Source organism: Psammomys obesus, unplaced genomic scaffold (assembly GCF_907164565.1).
Source record: "Psammomys obesus unplaced genomic scaffold, mPsaObe1.curated_primary_1811, whole genome shotgun sequence".
Lineage (NCBI taxonomy): Eukaryota > Metazoa > Chordata > Mammalia > Rodentia > Muridae > Psammomys > Psammomys obesus.
In genome coordinates, this window is record NW_026596158.1 from 2,289,126 (window position 1) to 2,307,158 (window position 18,033).

General features: G+C 47.3%; 1 protein-coding gene and 1 non-coding gene across 2 annotated transcripts; both read right to left on the reverse strand.

Annotated features, from left to right (window-relative positions):
* Nucleotides 1–1,535: 1,535 nt before the first annotated feature.
* Nucleotides 1,536–14,490, reverse strand: Znf566 (zinc finger protein 566). Its single transcript, XM_055594878.1, has 4 exons — nucleotides 14,296–14,490; nucleotides 13,178–13,237; nucleotides 7,583–7,709; nucleotides 1,536–2,714 (listed from the first exon to the last, which is right to left on the reverse strand). Exons 2-4 carry the CDS (start codon nucleotides 13,184–13,186, stop codon nucleotides 1,711–1,713), a joined length of 1,140 nt encoding a protein of 379 aa, XP_055450853.1. The 5' UTR covers nucleotides 13,187–13,237; nucleotides 14,296–14,490; the 3' UTR covers nucleotides 1,536–1,710.
* Nucleotides 5,615–5,743, reverse strand: LOC129667415 (small nucleolar RNA SNORA5). Its single transcript, XR_008718730.1, has one exon. It is a non-coding gene; the product is annotated as a small nucleolar RNA SNORA5 (small nucleolar RNA).
* Nucleotides 14,491–18,033: the final 3,543 nt, after the last annotated feature.

An 18,033-nucleotide genomic window follows, 5' to 3' on the forward strand; every position in this document is an offset into this window, starting at 1 on the left:
GCTTTCCATCTTTAATCCTACCACTTGGAAGGCAGAGGCAGGCAGATCTCTGTGAGTTCGAGGCCAGCCTGGTCTACAGAGCAAGTTCCAGGACAGCCAGGGCTGTATAGAGAAAACCTGTCTCAAAAAACCAAACCCAACAACAGAAACCAAAACCCAAACCAGTGCTTTCCAAAAGCCATCTTGTCAAAGTCAGCAAATAAACCTCTCTCAGGACTGGAGGGAGGCTCGGCAGTTAAGAACGCTGGCTACTCTTATGCAGGGCCTGGGTTCTCTTACAAGGTGACTTAGAACCATCTGGAAACTCTTCCAGGGGCTCCAATGTTTTCTTCAGTCCTCTTGGGCACCTCGCACACGGGTGGTGCATACAAGTTGCAGGTGTGCAGGCAGAGCACTCAGGCACACAGAATAAAACTTTACAAGTAAACCGCCCTGCCCTGGTGCCAGCTGATACCTTCCCAGAAGCCATCTCCATCAAGGGTGTCAGGGACAGCAACTGGGCTGTGCTCAGCTGGCTCCAACCCCATGTTCCTAGCACTCCTGTCTTCTGTCGTCTCAGTGATTCTTCCCATAAACCACCACACAACCTCACCAATGAGAAACGTCCTTTTAACTCTTTTCTTTTGGTGTTTCCTCGAGACAGGTTTCTCTGTGGCCTTGGCTGTCCGAGGACTCACTGGCCTTGAGACCAGACTGGCCTCAAACTCACTGTGTCCCAGTGTTAGGACTAAACCTTTCACCACCAGCCAGCTAAATTCTCGAACTCTTACCCTTGTTACGATTGACACTTTGAGTCATGTTAAAAAGGAGTTGCTTTCTTAGCCACCTTTACAGATGTAACTTGAGAGCTTCCAAGATCCCGTGCATACTCCTGAAGAACCTCGCTGTGACTGTCCCTAGAGACACCCACACCTCCCCGAGCACTTGCTTCGGATCTTTCCTGCATCCAACTGTGCCTCACATTTGGTTCCCTCTGAAGTTCATTCGTTGTTGACGTGTGAATCTCAGTTTGGCATAGGTGGAGGTCTCTGAAAAGACTCGCCCCGGCAGCCTTTGGTGGAGAGCTGTGTCCCTAACGCCAGTGACAAACCTTCAAGTTGCTTTCGTAAGGCCTTCTGTCAAGGCAACCTGTAACTCATACAGCTGCTATTCACCATGCTGAAAGTTGTTATGAACATGTTTATAAAAATGTGCTTCAAAAAGACCCTAAGAACAAACCACCTTAAAAATCAAGAATGGGCCAGGCGGTGGTGGCACCCGCCTTTAACCCCTGCACTCAGGAGGCAGAGGCAGGGAGATCTGATTTTGAGGCCAGCCTGGTCTACACAAAGAAACCATGTCTTGAAAAACCAAAAGGAAAAAAAAAATTAATGTAACAATTATTAAACAAAACAAAAAAAAAAATCTAAGAAAATGATGAAAACCATAACACTAAATTTCTACATGAATTCTGATATTTAAGATCAAGGCATTATTTTCTTTTCAATTATTTGTGAGACCAAATAATCTAGGTGAAAAGAAATACAAACTATTACTGAAAGGCTTCCAGAATATGCTATATTCACAGGATTTTTCTCCAATATGAATTTTCTTCAGATGAACAAACTGTGGTCAACAAGTAAACTGTTTCTACCTTCTTCGGACAAGTCTGTAAAGACAGAGTCTCCGACAGTTTTGCGTCTTCCCATCCACCCTGCATGTGTTCGTTTCTCACCAGTATAAGTTCTGATGCTGAAGCAGCCGTGAGTCATAGTTGGCGCTCTCCCTGCAGTCCTCATACACGTAGGCTCTCTTACCCGCGTGGATTCTGTGATGACTGATGAGCTGTGAGCTCTGCGAGTAGGCTTTCCCACAAACCTTACACTCATAGGGTTTCTCTCCGGTGTGAATTCTTTGATGTCTGGTGAGGTCAGAACCAGACCGGAAGGCCTTCTCACACTCCTTACACTCATAGGGTTTCTCTCCAGTGTGGATTCTCTGATGTTTAATAAGTTGTGAGCTCTGACTAAAGGCATTGCCACACTCCTTACACTCATATGGTTTCTCTCCAGTGTGGATTCTCTGATGCTGAGTAAAATTTGAACCACTGCTAAAAGCCTTCCCACACTCTTTACATTCATAAGGCTTCTCGCCTGTGTGAATTCTCTGATGGCGAGTAAAATTTGAACCACTACTGAAGGCTTTCCCACAGTCCTTACACTCATAGGGCTTCTCTCCTGTGTGAATTCTGTGATGTCGTGTCAAGTCTGAGCCACAAATAAACGTCTTTCCACATTCCTTACATTCGAAGGGTTTCTTTCCAGTGTGAATCTTGTGATGGTGAGTGAGTCCCGAGGGGTGTCTAAAGGTCCTGCCACAGTCCTTACACTCATATGGCTTCTCAATGGCACGGATGATTTGATGGGTAGTGAACCGTGAGCTGTGTTTGTAGAGCTTCCTGTTTTCTTTACTCGCACAGTATTTCTCCTTCCTGAAGGATGGATACCGACTGAGCGCAGCGGTGTCTTCACAGCTGACGATCAGTTGACTCACTTGTGTCTCCTGAGCCCCACGCTGCCTCTCACACTGGTTGGTCCATTCCTGAACACAGCTGAAATGAGTGCTCCGAAGGTCCTGTCTTGTGAGTTTTTTCATGATCTCCCACTGTGCTGACTCTATCTCATAAAGTTCCTTCTTCAAAAATAATTTCTGGGACTCACATCTTGATTCCAGGACTAAAAAAAAGAAAATATGGATGTGATCACTCACATTTTTACTGTCTGGGAGACGTGAAAACCCAATTCGATATGACATAAACATGGGCGATCTAAGCAGTTTTGAAAACTAGATGCAGGTCAGCTGGGTGCAGTAGGTACAGCTATAACCTGAGCACCCAGGAAGTGATGACAGGAAGATTGGGAGTTCAAAGTTATCCCTAAGTTGAAGCCAGTCTGGGTTTTAGGAGACTCAGTATTAATAACAAAAAAATCAGGGCTGACTGATGGCTGAACAGTCAAGAGCACTGTTGCTCTTCCAGAAGACCCTGGTTCAATCCCAGCACCCACATGGCGGCTGTTTATAACACCAGTCCCGAGGGATCTGGCTCTCACAGAGATACAGATGAAGGCAAAACACCAATGCACACACACGCACACGCACGCACACACACACACAAATTATAAAAAGAAAAAAATTTTAAAAAATCTCGGGCTAGAAATATGGCTCACTGGTTAGGAACACTCTCTGTTCTTGCAGAGGACCCAGGTTCAGTTCCCAGCACCTCCATCATAGTCACAACTGCCTGTAGCCATAGTTCTAGGCCCTTTCCAGACCCCCTGGCCACCTGACATGCATGTGGTACATACTTGCATGCAGGTAAACCTCATAGATGAAAATTTTTTAAAGATTAAAACTAAGTAAATCAATCAAAGCCAGGTATGGTGACGCACACCTTTGATCCCAGCATGGGGGGGGTGCAGAGGCAGGCGGATCACTAAGTTTAAAGCTAGCCTGGTCTCAGAGGAAGTTTTGGACAGCCTGGGCTACTCGGAGAAGCCCTGTCTCAAGAAATAAACTTAAAAAAAAAAAAAAAAAATCAATCAATAAAGGTGTCAAAAAGCAGGCCGAGTAGTTGAGAGCACCTGTTGCTCTTTCTGAGGACTCAGGTTCAATTCCCAGCACACACACGGTGGCTCACAACTGTGTAACTCCAGTGCCAGGGATCCAGTGCCCGCTTCTGATCTCTGCAGGCACCAGGCATGCATACGGTGCACATACATATATGGAGGCAAAATAATCCTACAAATAAACACTTTTAGATAGAGGAGAAAGCCCAGGTGTGGTGGCTCACACTTGTAATCTCAGGAGTCCTGAGGCTGAGGAAAAAGATGCTGGGAGTTCTAGGCAAGCCTGGGTCACAATACAAACTCTGCCTCAACCAAGCAGACCAGGAAGACAAGAAAGCGAGAGGCAACAGGACGATTACACAGGGATGCCTAGTGAGCTTCCTGACATGCAGAAGATGCTCAGCCTACCGGAAAGGAGACTCTTCCCTACGGAGTAACTCCACTGCTGAGGGTCCGATGCCCACTTCTGACCACACGGAACAGACATGCAGGCAAAACACCCACACACACAGTCTGGCGCTCTGGGCTACTGGGCTAGAGGACAGGGAGGCTACATTGGTAATCTTTTTCTCAGTCATGCCAAGTGAAGCAACTGATTTAGGGAGCAGGTGTGAAAGTATGAACAAGGGAAGGGCTGACACCAAAGAAACTTCCCTATACACTTGACCAAGATGGCAGCGCTCGTCTCTCTGCGGAAACACCAGTCTGAACACGTGCAAAGAGCCTCTTGGTGCCGGGTAATGTAGGTGAGAGATGACAGCACCAGGGGGAGCATGGAAATAACACACTGGCAAACCTGGTGGCCCAGGTTATCCCATCTACTTAGGGCTTGGAACTTAAGGAACTGCCTGGTTGACAGAGTGAGCTCAAGGTTAGCCTGACCCTGACTCAAATAAACAGAAAGGAAACAGTGAGGTGAGCATCTGTAGTGCTTGTTAGCACGCTTGAGGACCAGGCTCAACCCCGGTGTGAGGAGGAAAATGCACACATGTGGAAGCAAACAATGAAAAAATCCAATTTTAAAATAGTCATTTCCATTGATGCTCTAGTCATAACAGCTAGGGAACGGAAACCTCAATGTCCTTCAACTGACGAATGGACAAATGAATTGTGGACCATAACTGGGCACGGTGGCCAAGCCTTTAGTGCCAGCACTTGGCAGCAGGCGGATCTCTGTGAGTTCAAAGCCAGTCTGGTCTACAAAGCGAGTTCCAGGACAGCCAGGGATATGTAGAGAGAAACTGCCAGAAAGGAAGGAAGGAAGGAAGGAAGGAAGGAAGGAAGGAAGGAAGGAAGGAAGGAAGGAAGGAGGGAAGGAGGGAAGGAGGGAAGGAGGGAAGGAGGGAAGGAGGGAAGGAGGGAAGGAGGGAAGGAGGGAAGGAGGGAAGGAGGGAAGGAGGGAAGGAGGGAAGGAGGGAAGGAGGGAAGGAGGGAGGGAGGGAGGGAGGGAGGGAGGGAGGGAGGGAGGGAGAGAGGAAGGAAGGAGTGTAGAAGACACTATTCGGCTATTAAAAAGAATCAAATCATGAAACATACAGGTAACTGGATGGGACTAGACATTACACTGAGCAAAGGAACCCAGGCCCAGAAAGACGAAAGCCACGTGTTCTCTCCGTGTGGTTCCCAGCCCCAAACACTCAGAGGTAACACTGCATAGGTAACCCGGAGCAAATAGGGACAGGGAGAGAGGAAAGAAGCCACTCCAGTAGCAGCTGGAGAGAGGAACGGCTGGATACTGAGGGACGGTGGTGACCCTTAACACTGAGGACAGTGGACAACACAGAAGAGAAAGGGATGAGGGATAACTAACACTGAGGACATCTGCAAAGTTACAGAGATTCACTTTCTATGCACCTATAACTGCACATATTTTAAGTGTATGCACACACACACATCAGGCCAAGACCTCAACATTACTGTTTTGTGGAGGTGGAGCAGACCTCAGAGATCAGGTGTAATGTCAGGCCACTTCCTGCCTCACCCCATCTCACACGTGAGGTCTAGAAACCTGCTGTCTGTGACCAGATTCATCCCTAACCCCAGACACTGGGAACAGGGCTCAAGAAGGACAGTTTCTACTGGAGCCTCTGGGACAGCGCTCACCGGGGTAGGGCAGGCATGAATCTGGCACAGCTGCATTACACTTTGTTTCTCTAACTTGTGCAGCCCCTCGCTGAGAACTGCACCTATTAGAGAAACAGTGAACAGCAGTTAAAAGAATGGATGAATCAAGGACGGTATGGAACTTCCAAATAAAAAAACAAGAAAACCCCAAGTTTAGAGAGCAAGTCCAGCTGGGCTGTGGTGGCACAGGCCTTTAATCCTAGCACTCAGGATGCAGAGGCAGGTGGATCTCTGTGAGTTCGAGGCCAGCTTGCTCTATAGAGTGAGTCCCAGGACAGCCAGGGCTACACATAGCAGCCTTGTCTCAAAAAATAAAGGCAGGCAGGCAGGAAGGTAGGAAGGTAAAAAGGTAGGTGGACAGATAGATGGATAGACGGACGGAAGGACAGACGGACAGATGAGTAGAACTGCAGGTGGTAGGCGGCTTGCTTGGCAGGCACAGGCCCTGGGCTGATCCACAGGAGAGAGAGAAGGAGAGGAGTGAATGGAAAAGGAGATGGGAAAGGAGGAGAAAGGGTGTGCGTGCTAGCTTTGCAATGTAGGAAAACACGCATTCCCGTGGACAGCAGATCCACAAAAAGGCTGCTGATAAGGGTTAGATCAAGAGCAGACTGCTAGAGCCACAGCAGCTGGACCTTCGCCCTGGCCTCACAGGAGGGCACCCTGTGGAAAGCAAACAGCCTTCCAGGCAGGTCCTTGCATTTCTCATCACAAGTGAGTTTGGATGTTTGAACACAACAAAGAACCTACAGGTAGCCACACTTCCCTTCCCCCACTTCCTGACGGGAAATCAGAGGCCCTGTCTTCAGGCTCTTGCTGAACCCTTCCCCCTTTCTCAGACATCTGTAAAAGGGAGCCCAGATACCATCGCTCTTCATAGTGGACACTGTGCTGTCTGTGATGCTGGGGCCTGAAGGCTCCTCAGTCTCACCCTCGCTGCTGTCTGTCTATGTGTGTGTGTTACCAGCTCTTCTGATAAGCTCCACGCACCCAACCACCCACCAAGTGTCCCTGAGACCTGCAGCCACAACCTTTCAAGCAGCTTGGAAGCAACAGCATCCAAAGCATGCATCACAGGAAGGGTGACACAAAGGTAAAGGACAGTTAGGAAACACGGAGGAAGACGCAAAATGCTGCCTTCTGTAACTCCATGCGGCTCTCTCTTTCCCTTTCAGATTTTTAAGGACAGGCTCTCCCTGTAGCCCTGGCTGGCCTCCAACTCACAGAGATCTACCTGCCTCTTCCTCTCAAGTGTTGTCATTACAAGTATGTGTCACCAAGCTCAACTATTTTTGGCTCTTCTGTATAAAACTTTTTTTTTTTTTTTAACTTTCTGAGACAGGGTCTCATTTTGTAGCCTAGGCTGGCCTGGAATTGGCTGCAGTCTTGTCTCAGCTCTCAAGCACTATAATTACAGGCATGAGCCACCATAATGCATAGCTTCCTGTTTATAACTTTTTAAGATTCAAAACTCTCTGTGGGACTAGGATATAGAATTCAGTGCCTTTCCTTCCTTCCTTCCTTCCTTCCTTCCTTCCTTCCTTCCTTCCTTCCTTCCTTCCTTCCTTCTTCCCTCTCTCCCTCCCTCCTTCCTTCCTTCCCCCAGAATTTCAAGGCAGGGTTTTTCTATGTAGCATTGGCTGTCCTGGACTTCTTCTGTAGACTAGGCTGGCCTTGAACTATAGAGATCCGCGTGCCTCTGCCTCGCTGAGTGCTGGGATGGAAGGCCTTCACCAGCATGCCTAGCTTCTGATGGCTTTTTCAAAGTAAGATGAGAATCTCCCACTTGGAGGAGAGGAAGAAACAGACCTACCGAAGGCAAATCAAGACTTAGCATGGACAGATGTACTTACCCATTGAAAGCAGGTTGCTGTAATTCTCCAACATCACATCTCTGTACAGATCCCTCTGTTCCTCAGTCAGGCACTCCCACTCCTCCTGAGAGAAGTCTATGTACACATCACGGAACAGCACTGACACCTGCAAGAGTAGCCACATAGTGCTTGATTAATTAAAAAAAAAAGTGTTTCTTGTTGGGGGTAGATGTGGTGCTATGGATTCTAATGCAAAATACTGGCCCCCAGAATCTGGTTGCTATCCAGACGAGCACATTCCCACGTACACCAAGTGATGGTGTATAAACCTTGCTCATCAATTTAAAGTTGGTTAATAAAATTAGCTAGGAGCCTTAACTGGGCAGTGGAGACGTAGGAACTTAGCTTCCCAGGCTTGAGGGTTTGAGAGGGACCATGAGCCCGGCAGTAACAGTTATGGCAAGTAACTTGGGGTGTGTAGCTGGGAAACAGCAAAATAGCTTTGAAGGCTGATACCTGCCCAGTTACGGTGCCTTAAAAGCTTTTATTACTTTAAAATGTCTCGGTCTTGATTATTTGGGAACTAGCTGAAATAGAGAAGCCCTCTATAGTCTAATATCCATTTACGAGCAGTTTCTATTGAGGAAAAACAACAGAGAAGGAATGAGGTAGAACAAGCTAAATGCAGTGAGTGTAAATGTCTGGACTCCTGGGGAAGGCCTGCGACCAAACCACTGTGCCTCCAGGTCAGTTTCCTCCAGACAACGCCATGTGGGGTTAATGAATTCCTCCATCTTTAAAAAATATATTTATTTATTATTTCTACAATATTCTGTCTACACCAGAAGAGAACAAGAGATCTCACTACAGATGGTTATGAGACATTATGTGGTTGCTGGGAATTGAACTCAGGACCTTGGGAAGAACAGCCAGTGCTCTTAACCTCTGAGCCATCTCTCCAGCCCCAAGAAAACAAATCTTAGTATTAATAAGCCAAGCTAGGTGGTACACAATTTTAATCCCAGTGCTCAGGAAGCAGAAGCCAAGCTCTGTGGGACCCATTTAAAAAAAAAATGTGAAGGAGACTTTATGTAATAAGGATCTTTACAGGCATATTTCTTTCAGATTAAATAATACTCTATCTTAAAGACAATAAATGTCGATTTCTTGCTCACCTGCTTGCTATCTGGTATGACATCCAGGAATTCAGGCCCTTTTCATGCTAGACCAAGTATTTTACCAATGAGCTACTTCCCAGTTCTTGGTTTTTCAACAGAAGGGCTCACTATGTACCCTAGGGTAGCCTTGAACTCACCATAGTACAAGATGGCCTGGAATCTACCATCGTCCTAAATGCTGGGATTGAGGCATGAGCCACCACACTGGACACAAGCGACGCCTTTTCCTTTACCTTTAGACCGTGAGGCTGATATCCACCTTTAAGGAATTCCTTGGGGTGTGGGTCGCCTGGGAAGCACTTGCCTAGTGGGCACAGAGCCCTGGGTCCCATCCCTAGAGCTCTCTAACTGGCACATGCCTGTCACCCTCAGGTAAAGTCAGGTGGAAGCCAGCCTTGTCTCAAAACAAGCGAGTGAACACCCACAAGAGACAACCTTAATACCGGAGACTTATTTACGAACACCGCTGCTGAACTGCTACTGAGCTTAAGGAAGACTATGGAGAAAGATGCTGCTTAACACGACACTGGACCAGAGAAAAGGCTCAGCAGTTGAGAGCACTGGTTGCCCTTCCAGAGAAAGGGGGTTCAATTCCCAAATGTGTGGGGAGCCACTGGTCTGCCAGGCTGCTTTGTTATTTAGATCTCAGTGGAAAGACATGTTTTCACCCTGGCCTTCACCTGGAGTCAGTGATAAGCTGCCAAGTCGACGCCCTTTTGTTTGAGACAGCAGGAAGGATGTCTTGTCAAGTTCAGGCCTTTAGTTTGTGTGAGGATCATCACACAGACAGGTGGTTGAGGTAAATGAGTTTGACTGCTCGTATGAATTCAGTCACTGTACTGAGGTGCTTTTGCTCTGACTTAAGGAGACATTATTGGAATAAACCAGCAACTAGTTTTCTAATGGAGGCCCTCTTGGAAAGATCACATGTGCAGTGCGTTGGTTTATAAATTTTTTTTCCAATCCTCACTCTTGACTCAAGAACTGTTCGACTCTACCTGCAGACTCCCGCAGTTTGACAGTCGGACAGCGACCTGAGATACAGGGAAGGACACGGTGGGTGTTGGTGAGCTCAGATCATAAAGTTAAAAAGGGTGTGGTGAGTGAAATTCAAGAGTAAAAATGGGACAAGGCAGTAGCCTCATGTTTTTTGTATGGGATTTAATTAGAAATAGTCTCCAAAAGAGTTATATGTCCCTCCTAATGATAAAAATTTCTTATTAGAAGACTTTGAAGTTGACTTAGATCCTGATGAGGTTACAGAGTTACAGGAAGAGCAAGCTACAAAGAAAGAAAAAGATATAACTGGGTTTTATGACTTTCCAATTATAGAGCAACCTGATGGACAAGGTAATACGGCGAGAGTTCATTTACCTACATCGTAAACAATTAAAAGAATTAAAAACTGCATGTTCTCAATATGGTCTTACAGCACCTTTTACTCAAGCTCTGTAAGAGTCCTTGTCTACTGAAAGCAATTAGCAAAAGAATGTTTGACAGGAGAAGATCATTTGTTATGCAAATTAGAATTTGCTGAACAGTGTCAAGCTACAACTAAATCACTTGAGTTGGGAGACCAAAAACAAACAAACAAAAAAAGGCAGCTTCTCAGTTTTTCCAGTAAGAAAGCTAATGGTAAATTCTGCTACAAAGCTTCTACAGTCATAAAAAATTGGATTCAACAAATAGCACAGTGTTTTGTCCATCTGTTATGAATGTATAAGTTTACCATGTTCAACAGGTCTTGGTTATAGATTACTGGTCACTGGGTATGTTTAAAATCTGTAACATAAAGTAAACTTACTTAAAACCTAGGGTTGGAACCATTCTAAACAACAAATGAATGTTACTCATGTCCCAGAATTTAGAAAACTAAAATAAGTTCATGTAACAATACTTTTTTCAGGATTTATCATGCTAACTCCCTTAGCAGGAGAAGCCACCAACACATTATAAGTCATTGCTTAAAGTGTTTTGCTGCAATTGGTAATCTTTCCATTATAAAGACTGATAATAGTACCACATATATTAGTCAAGCTTTTCAGTGTTTTTGTGAGCAAATAAATGTCATAAAACAGGTATTCCATATAATCCTCAAGGTCCAGGAATTGTGGAGCGTCCCCATGGATCTCTTAAGAACCAATTACAAAAAATAAAAAAGGGGAGTCATATCCCCAAATCTTAAGCATGCTCTCTTTATTTAAAATTTTTTGAATGTGGATATACAGGGCCATTCTGCAGCTGATCAATTGTGGCACCCTAATACCAAAGATACTTATGCCCAAGTGAAATGGAAAGATCCAACTACTGGAATATGGCAGGGCCCCAACCCTGAATTAACATGGGGAAGAGGGCATGTTTGTTTTTCTGCAGGATGCAGAGCACCAGGTGGATCCAGACAGGCTGGTGCCATTTGCAGGAGATGTTTCCCGGAAGGAGGATGCTCCTGTTGCTGACCACAGTGAATCCTGTCCTGATGGTGAACAGAGAGCTGTATTGGGCTTATGCTCCTGACCCACCTTTGTTTCATTCTGCTCCTCGGAGATGTTAAGAGAGAAACCTCTTAGTTACAATGTGACTGGGCTTGATCTGGTAATCGGGACAATTCTCAACAAAATCAGGAAAAATGAAAACCAGGACTGACTATGGGACTTTGGTCTGATTCTGATTTTCAGCAGACCTATATTTGTAAGCTTGCCACAGAAACTCTTGGGAGGCCCAATAATTGCCTATGTAAATTTTCCTTATGTTTTTTTTTGTTTGTTTGTTTGTTTAGAAATGTTAATGTTCTAAGATTCAAACTTTAATGTTTGCCATCAATGTAAACTAACAAACTCTATTTCTAAGCTTTCACATGGACAATAAGTTCTGATTGCTTGACAGCCTTTTATTATGGTTCCTGTGAATGGTTCTCAGGCTTGGTATCTGGATGAAGGGGTCATCATTTAAGTCACTTTTATGGAGTGTTATTGGATTTGGCTTATCACTCTTATTAGGAGCATGTCTCTACCAGTGACAATTAAGACCTGCCTGGAGTTCTTTTAGAATGTTCACGACGCTGATCAGCACAAGATTATAAACCCCAGGGTCTACCCTAGCAGATGTTGGTAGTCAAAAATGGCTAAGAGCTCTCTAAGAATATTCAACCTAATACCTGTGGGGAGCCGCTGCTCAGCCAGGCTGCTTTGTTATTTAGATCTCAGCGGAAAGACATGCTTTCACCCTGGCCTTCACCTGGAATCAGTGATGAGCTGCCAAGTCTACGCCCTTTTGTTTGAGACAGCAGGTGGGATGTCTTGTCAAGTTCAGGCCTTTAGTTTGTGTGAGGATGATGATCCTCACACAACCACACAGACAGGTGGTTGAGGTAAAGGAGTTTGAGTGCTCCTGTGATTTCAGTCATTGTACTGAGGTGCTTTTGCTCTGACTTAAAGAGGGATTATTGGAATACACTGGGCAACTAGTTTCTACTAGAGTGCTCTGGAATTGATCCCATGTGTAGTTTGTTGGTTTATTAATTTTTTTTCAATCCCCACTCTAAACTCAAGAACTGTTTGACTCTGCCAGTAGGCTCCGGTACATGTGAACATTGGGGCTCACACCATCTGTAAATCCAGTCCCGGGGGATCTGTCGCCCTCTTCTGGCCTCTGTGGCTACTTCACACATGTGGGGCACAGACAGACATACTTGCAGGCAAAACACCCATATATACACATAGGATTTAAGAGAACACAACAAAACAAAAAGAAAACTCAATGATATCACAGATAGTTAAGTGTTCATGGATGCTCACCAGAATGTCAGAGCTTTGACGAACCAGCAGTCATACTTCCAAACCTAGTAAGCCAAGAGACATGCCATGTTCTAAGACTGACACTACCAAAATAGCACACTTATTTTCTTTCTTCCTTCCTTCCTTTTTATTGTTGTTAGTTGGAGAGTGGATCTCACTGGGTAGCCCTTGCTGGCCTTGGACTCACTGTGTAGACCAGGCTAGCCTGAACTCACAGAGCTCTTCCTGTCTCTGCCTCCCGAGCGCTAGAATTAAGCCATGTGCTACCCTGTTTTAGTTGTTAGCCTGGTCTTTTAACCTTTAACGGCTGGACCAGCTCTCCCACCCCCACAGCTTTTTTAATTAGTCTATTAGGCAGCCTTTCCTTCGGAGGCCAAGTTCTCAACTTGTGGGTCACGACCCCTTTGGGGATAGAGCCTTTTCACATGGGTCACCTTAGACTATTGGAAAACACAGATGTTTACACTATAACTTATAACAGTAGCAACATTACAGCTAGGAAGCAGCAACAGAAATAAAGGGAGAGTCAGGAAGGTTGAGAAGCTCTGTCTCAGGATGTGACCCTTTGTTTGACACACTGGGACTCTATCACGACTGAGCACCCGCTGTTTTTACAGACTATGCGGGCTCCGTTTAACACCAAATAAGCGTCTGTGCCTCACCTGAGCCATGGCTTTGATAGCCGAAGCTGCTCTGCGCTGCTCTTCTGGAACAGAGTGGAACTAGGAGAGGCAAAGAAAACAGTGAGACCCCACTGGACTCGGCTCCCGCAACAGTCACTCTCACGTCCTCCCCTACACACGGAGGGGTCTGAGAAGAATGGACGGATCTCCATAAGCATGCACACAAAGCCATATGTTTCTTTTATAAGCTGGAGCGTGAGGGCACATGTCTGAAAGCACCCAGGACACTGAGGCAGGAACGCTGCCACAGGTCTGCGGCCAGCCTCTGCACTGCACCCGTCCGCGTGCCCCCTCTGGCTTTGTGCGACAGGGTCTCTCTACATTGCTCTGCCTGTGGTGGAACCCACTCTGTTGACCAGGGTGGCGTTCAATTTACAGATCCACCGGCCTCTGCCTCCAGGGTGCTGGAATTAAAGACCACACATGGCTAAAAAAAACCCGAAGCTCCTGCAGCCTACTGTAAAAGTAATTAAAGTCTAGTACAGTGGCCAAAGCCTTTAGTCCCAGCACTCAGGAGGCAGAGGTAGGTGGACCTGTGAGCCTGATCTACACAGCAAGTTCCAGGCCAAGGCAGGGCTATACAGTGAGACCTTATCTCAAATAAATAGATAAAATGGCCATGGCTGTATGTTTACAAGATTAAAATGTAGAAATGCTCAAATGTACCGTTAATGGACGAGATGAGTAAGTGCACTTCAGATGCTGGAACACCGAACAGCACAAAAACTGAGTCAGGCTGCTACCCGACTTTTAAGGCGAGTAACCACGGAGGTGTCCGAACAGACCCGATAAAACACAAAGGAAAGAAGCACGACAGCACTCACACGAGCCTCGAGAACGAGGAGGAGCTGAAGAACACCGCACGCACGCAAGAGCTACACGTCCAAAGCTTCGCACACCCACACCCAACCCACAGACCAACTCACCACAACGGGGACACTCGGCTGCGGGACCCGGGTAGAGAGGACAAGAGGACCACACACACGGGGACAGCAAAGGTGGCTCAGCACACGCGTGCACTCGGCGGGTCCCCAGCGCCGCGCGTGCACACACAATGCCGCACGTGCTGCCCAGCCCGCCCGCCCGCCCGCACTCACCCAGGGGTGGTGCCCGCCACGGTGGTGGCGGAACCGGGGGCGCGCCACGGCCCGGCCCCTCCGCGCCGCACGCGCCCGGCGAGCCAGCTAACGGCTGCTCGACGCCGACCGCAGCTCGGGCTCCGCACCAAGCCCGGGCTCGCCGCCCGCCCCGCCCTCGTCTCGGGTTCCGCGCCTCGGGCCTTCCTCCCGAGCTTCCCAGCCCGCGCGAGCCTTCGCCGGCGGCAGGGAGCCGAGCGCCCGCCAGCGCGTGACGTTCCCGCGAGAGGCCGAGGAGGCTTCTGGGAATCGTAGTCCGAGACAACGCGGCGGCGAGGATGGCTGGGCGGGACGCGCTCCGCGGGGTTCTTGGAACCCTGAACCAGCCTCTGCCGCTGCCTTTAAAAGACACTGAGAAAAGCTAGGAATTAGTTTATCTCCCGGCCCTTCGGCACTATCTGTAGACGACGGACAGCTCTAGGAAAAGGGCGGGGAATGGGGCAGGTCCTCAGAGAGCTACGCCTCTGCTTGGCTATCTCTGTAGAGCAGGGACAGACTTCATGGGCCGACCTATGGCTTGTTCTGGCAATCAGTTTGGCTCGGTATTGCTTTTTAGCAGGTCCCACAGGTTGAAAGGGTGGGCCTCAGGAACCGGCCTTGGATCCCCGTATGCCTGTGATCCTAGCACTCGGGTGAAATTGGAGGAGGTGGAATTTGGGATTGCTAGGTGTGGTGGTTTGGAAGAGAATGACCCCGTAGCCTGGTATGTTTGAGTGCTTAGTCAGCAGTTAGTGGAACTGCTGGGCAAGGATTAGGAGGTGTGTTGGAGGAGGCGTGTTACTGGGGCTGGGCTTTAAAAGCCTGTATCAGGCCCACTGTGAAGGTCGTCTGGCTGTCTCTGTGTGTGCATTTGTGTGTGTTATCTGCAGATCACGGTGTAACGCTCTCAGCTGCTGCTCCCCTGCCTGCCACCGTGCTCCTCACCGTGGTACTCATGGACCGGAACCCTGAAATTATAAGCCGGCCCCCAATTAAATGCTTTCTTTACAAGAGTTTCTGTGGTCGTGGTGTCTCTTCACAGTAACAGAACAGTAACTAAGACAGTAAGATAATGTTTCGGTGTGTGTTTTTGTTCACCAGTATTGACCAGCCATTAGGCTCCATTTCCATAGCAAAGGAGACAACCCTGACTTACATCTCCGCATTAGAGAAGATGCCTTTGACGGGCAGTTCTACGGGGCAGTACAGAATGACAAACCATTGTTAACTCCTGCCCTGCTATAAAGCCCTCCACCTCCCCCCACCACTGTCTTCCTTAAAAAGTGTGATTCCGCCCCTAATAACAACTGTTTGAAAAGAAAAAAGAAATGGTGTATTTAAAAATAATTCTAGCAGTATCTTTGCTGTGTAAATCTCCCATCTGCCCAGGAGGCTAGGCAAGCAGACTCCTATCTGTCTGTTTAAACTGTTCAAAGTGTAACCTTGGGCTAGACCCCCGAAAGGCACTTAAGGACAACAGCTTTTGTGTCTAAGGGCTGCATAGGTTGGTAAAATTTTCTGTACATAAGTAGTTCCCTTTTGAACAGCAGCCAGATACTATCGTTAAGGAGCCTTTTTCTCATTTTTCCTGAGTGTGTGGAGTGAAGTCTCCCATGGGAGCAGGCATGTTCCTCTGCTTTACCGCTACTTTTCCTCCTGCATCATGAAGCACTGCACCCCAAGAGATTAGACTCTCCAGAGCAAGGAGGACTCCCATCACACAGGCAAAATTTCTTTCAGAACGAGGCCTTTTAAACAGCTTTTGACGGGTTTGTATGTTTTTTATTTTGCTTTTGTTTGAGGTGTGGTTTCCCTGTATAGCTTTAGCTGGCCTAGAAATCCCTGTGTAGACAAGGATTGCCTCAACACCACAGAGATCTACCCAGTTCTGCCCCGAGTCCTGGGAGTAAAGGAGCGCACCATGGCCAGCGTGTTTTTCTTTCAGGGAAAGGAGGGGTTAACACAGGGCCTCATTATGTAGCCCTGGCTGTCCTGAAACTGACCGTGTAGACCAGGCAGGCCTCAAACTCACAGAGATCCACCTGCTTCTGCCTTCCAAGTGCTGGGATTAAAACCATACACCACTGTGCCCAGCTTTATTTTTCTATCTGTCTTCTCTCTCTTTTCAGACAGGGTTTCTCTTGTAGTCCTGGAGTCCTAAACTCCTTTTGTAGAATAAGCTGGCCTCAACCTCACAAAGATCCTCCTGCATCTGTCTCCCCGGGTGCTGGGATTAAAGGCATGTGCCACCATGCCCAGCTCCAGCTTTATTTTTCTAATAGAGATAATTCCTCTCTACAAAGACCAGGCTCCCTTAAACTTTATTTTTGAAGATTTATCTATTTTTCAGGCTAGAGAGGGGCTCAGTAGTCAGGAATACTGGCTGCTCATCCAGAGGACTCTTGGTTTAATTTCCAGCACCCACAGGCAGCTCACAATCTGTATTCCAATCCTAGGGAATGTGATGCCCTCTTCTGGCCTCCGCAGGCCCTGCACACATGCAATGCACAGATATACGTGCAGGAAACCATTCGTAAACATTCAATAAAAATGATTTTCTTTTTAACTACATGTATATATGTGTCCATATGTGGATCTATGTACAAGCGAGCGCAGACACCTACAAAGGCTAGGAGTGGGTATTGGATACCCTGGAGCTGGAATTACAGGTAGTTGTGAGCTGACGTGGGTACTGGGAACCAGAACTGTGATCTAGTACAAGAGCAGTACTCTCTGTGGCCTCCATGGCTTGAGCTTCTCATCCTCCTGCCTCAGGCTCCTGAATGCAGGGTTTATAGGCATGTACTATTGCGCTTGGGGCCTCCTTTTCATAGCTTTTAGAGGTATATACTGTATTTACACAAATTTTTTGAGACAGGGTTTCTTGGTGTTCTATTGCTGTGAAGAGACACTATGACCACAGCAACTCTTATATAAGAAAGCATTTAATCAGGGAGGGCTTACAGTTTCAGAGGCTTAGTCCATTAGTGTCATGGTGGGGATCATGGCTACAGACAGACAGACAGACATGGTGCTAGAGAAGTGTTGTAAGAGCCTGGTTACTTGCCAGCCATAAGAATAAGGACACCAGGACCTTGTAATATTTCAAAGCTTAGGCCTGAGCTGGGCAAACTCTCAACTAGCTCATACACGGTAACCCATCTACCTAGGCCTGTCCCACCACAAGGCTAGCTGTACCTTCCAGGGCCCATAGTCACGTCTGTCTCCTATCGTGTCTCCTGGAGAAAAGACCCTTCCCTTTCTTCCCAGAGTCCCTTTCTCCCTACCAGAAAGTTCCCCCTTCAACTTCCTGCCCAGATATTGGCCCTCAGCTTTTTATTAAGGCCAATCAGAGGATGCTTTAGGTAAGTGAAGAAGGACAGAGACACACCTTCACACAGTATACCCCAACAGAGACGTTCTACACCTGGATCTGTAGGCACCAGGAAGAGAGAGCCAATGGGCTTAGCTTGGACTTCTGAAACTTCAAACCCCCACCCCCTTCCCTACCCCTATCCTCTATCCCATCTCCACCCCCCACCCCACTCCCACATGCTTTCTCCAAGAAGGCCACACCTCCTAATCCTTCCATGATGACCAAACATTCAAATATGTGAGCCTATCACAGCCATTTTTATTTAAACCACCACAACCTGAGACTATTTGAAATGATTAGGAGGTGCAGCCTTTTTGGAGGAACTGTGTCCATGGGGGTAGGTG

What these genes read in the sequence shown, in the direction of transcription:
- Znf566 (XM_055594878.1), bottom strand. An exon ending in CAGCAACCTGCTTTCAATGG is followed by an intron (nt 2,715 to 7,582) that starts GTAAGTACATCT and finishes TCTTTTTTTTAG; the next exon opens with TCCTGGAATCAAGATGTGAG.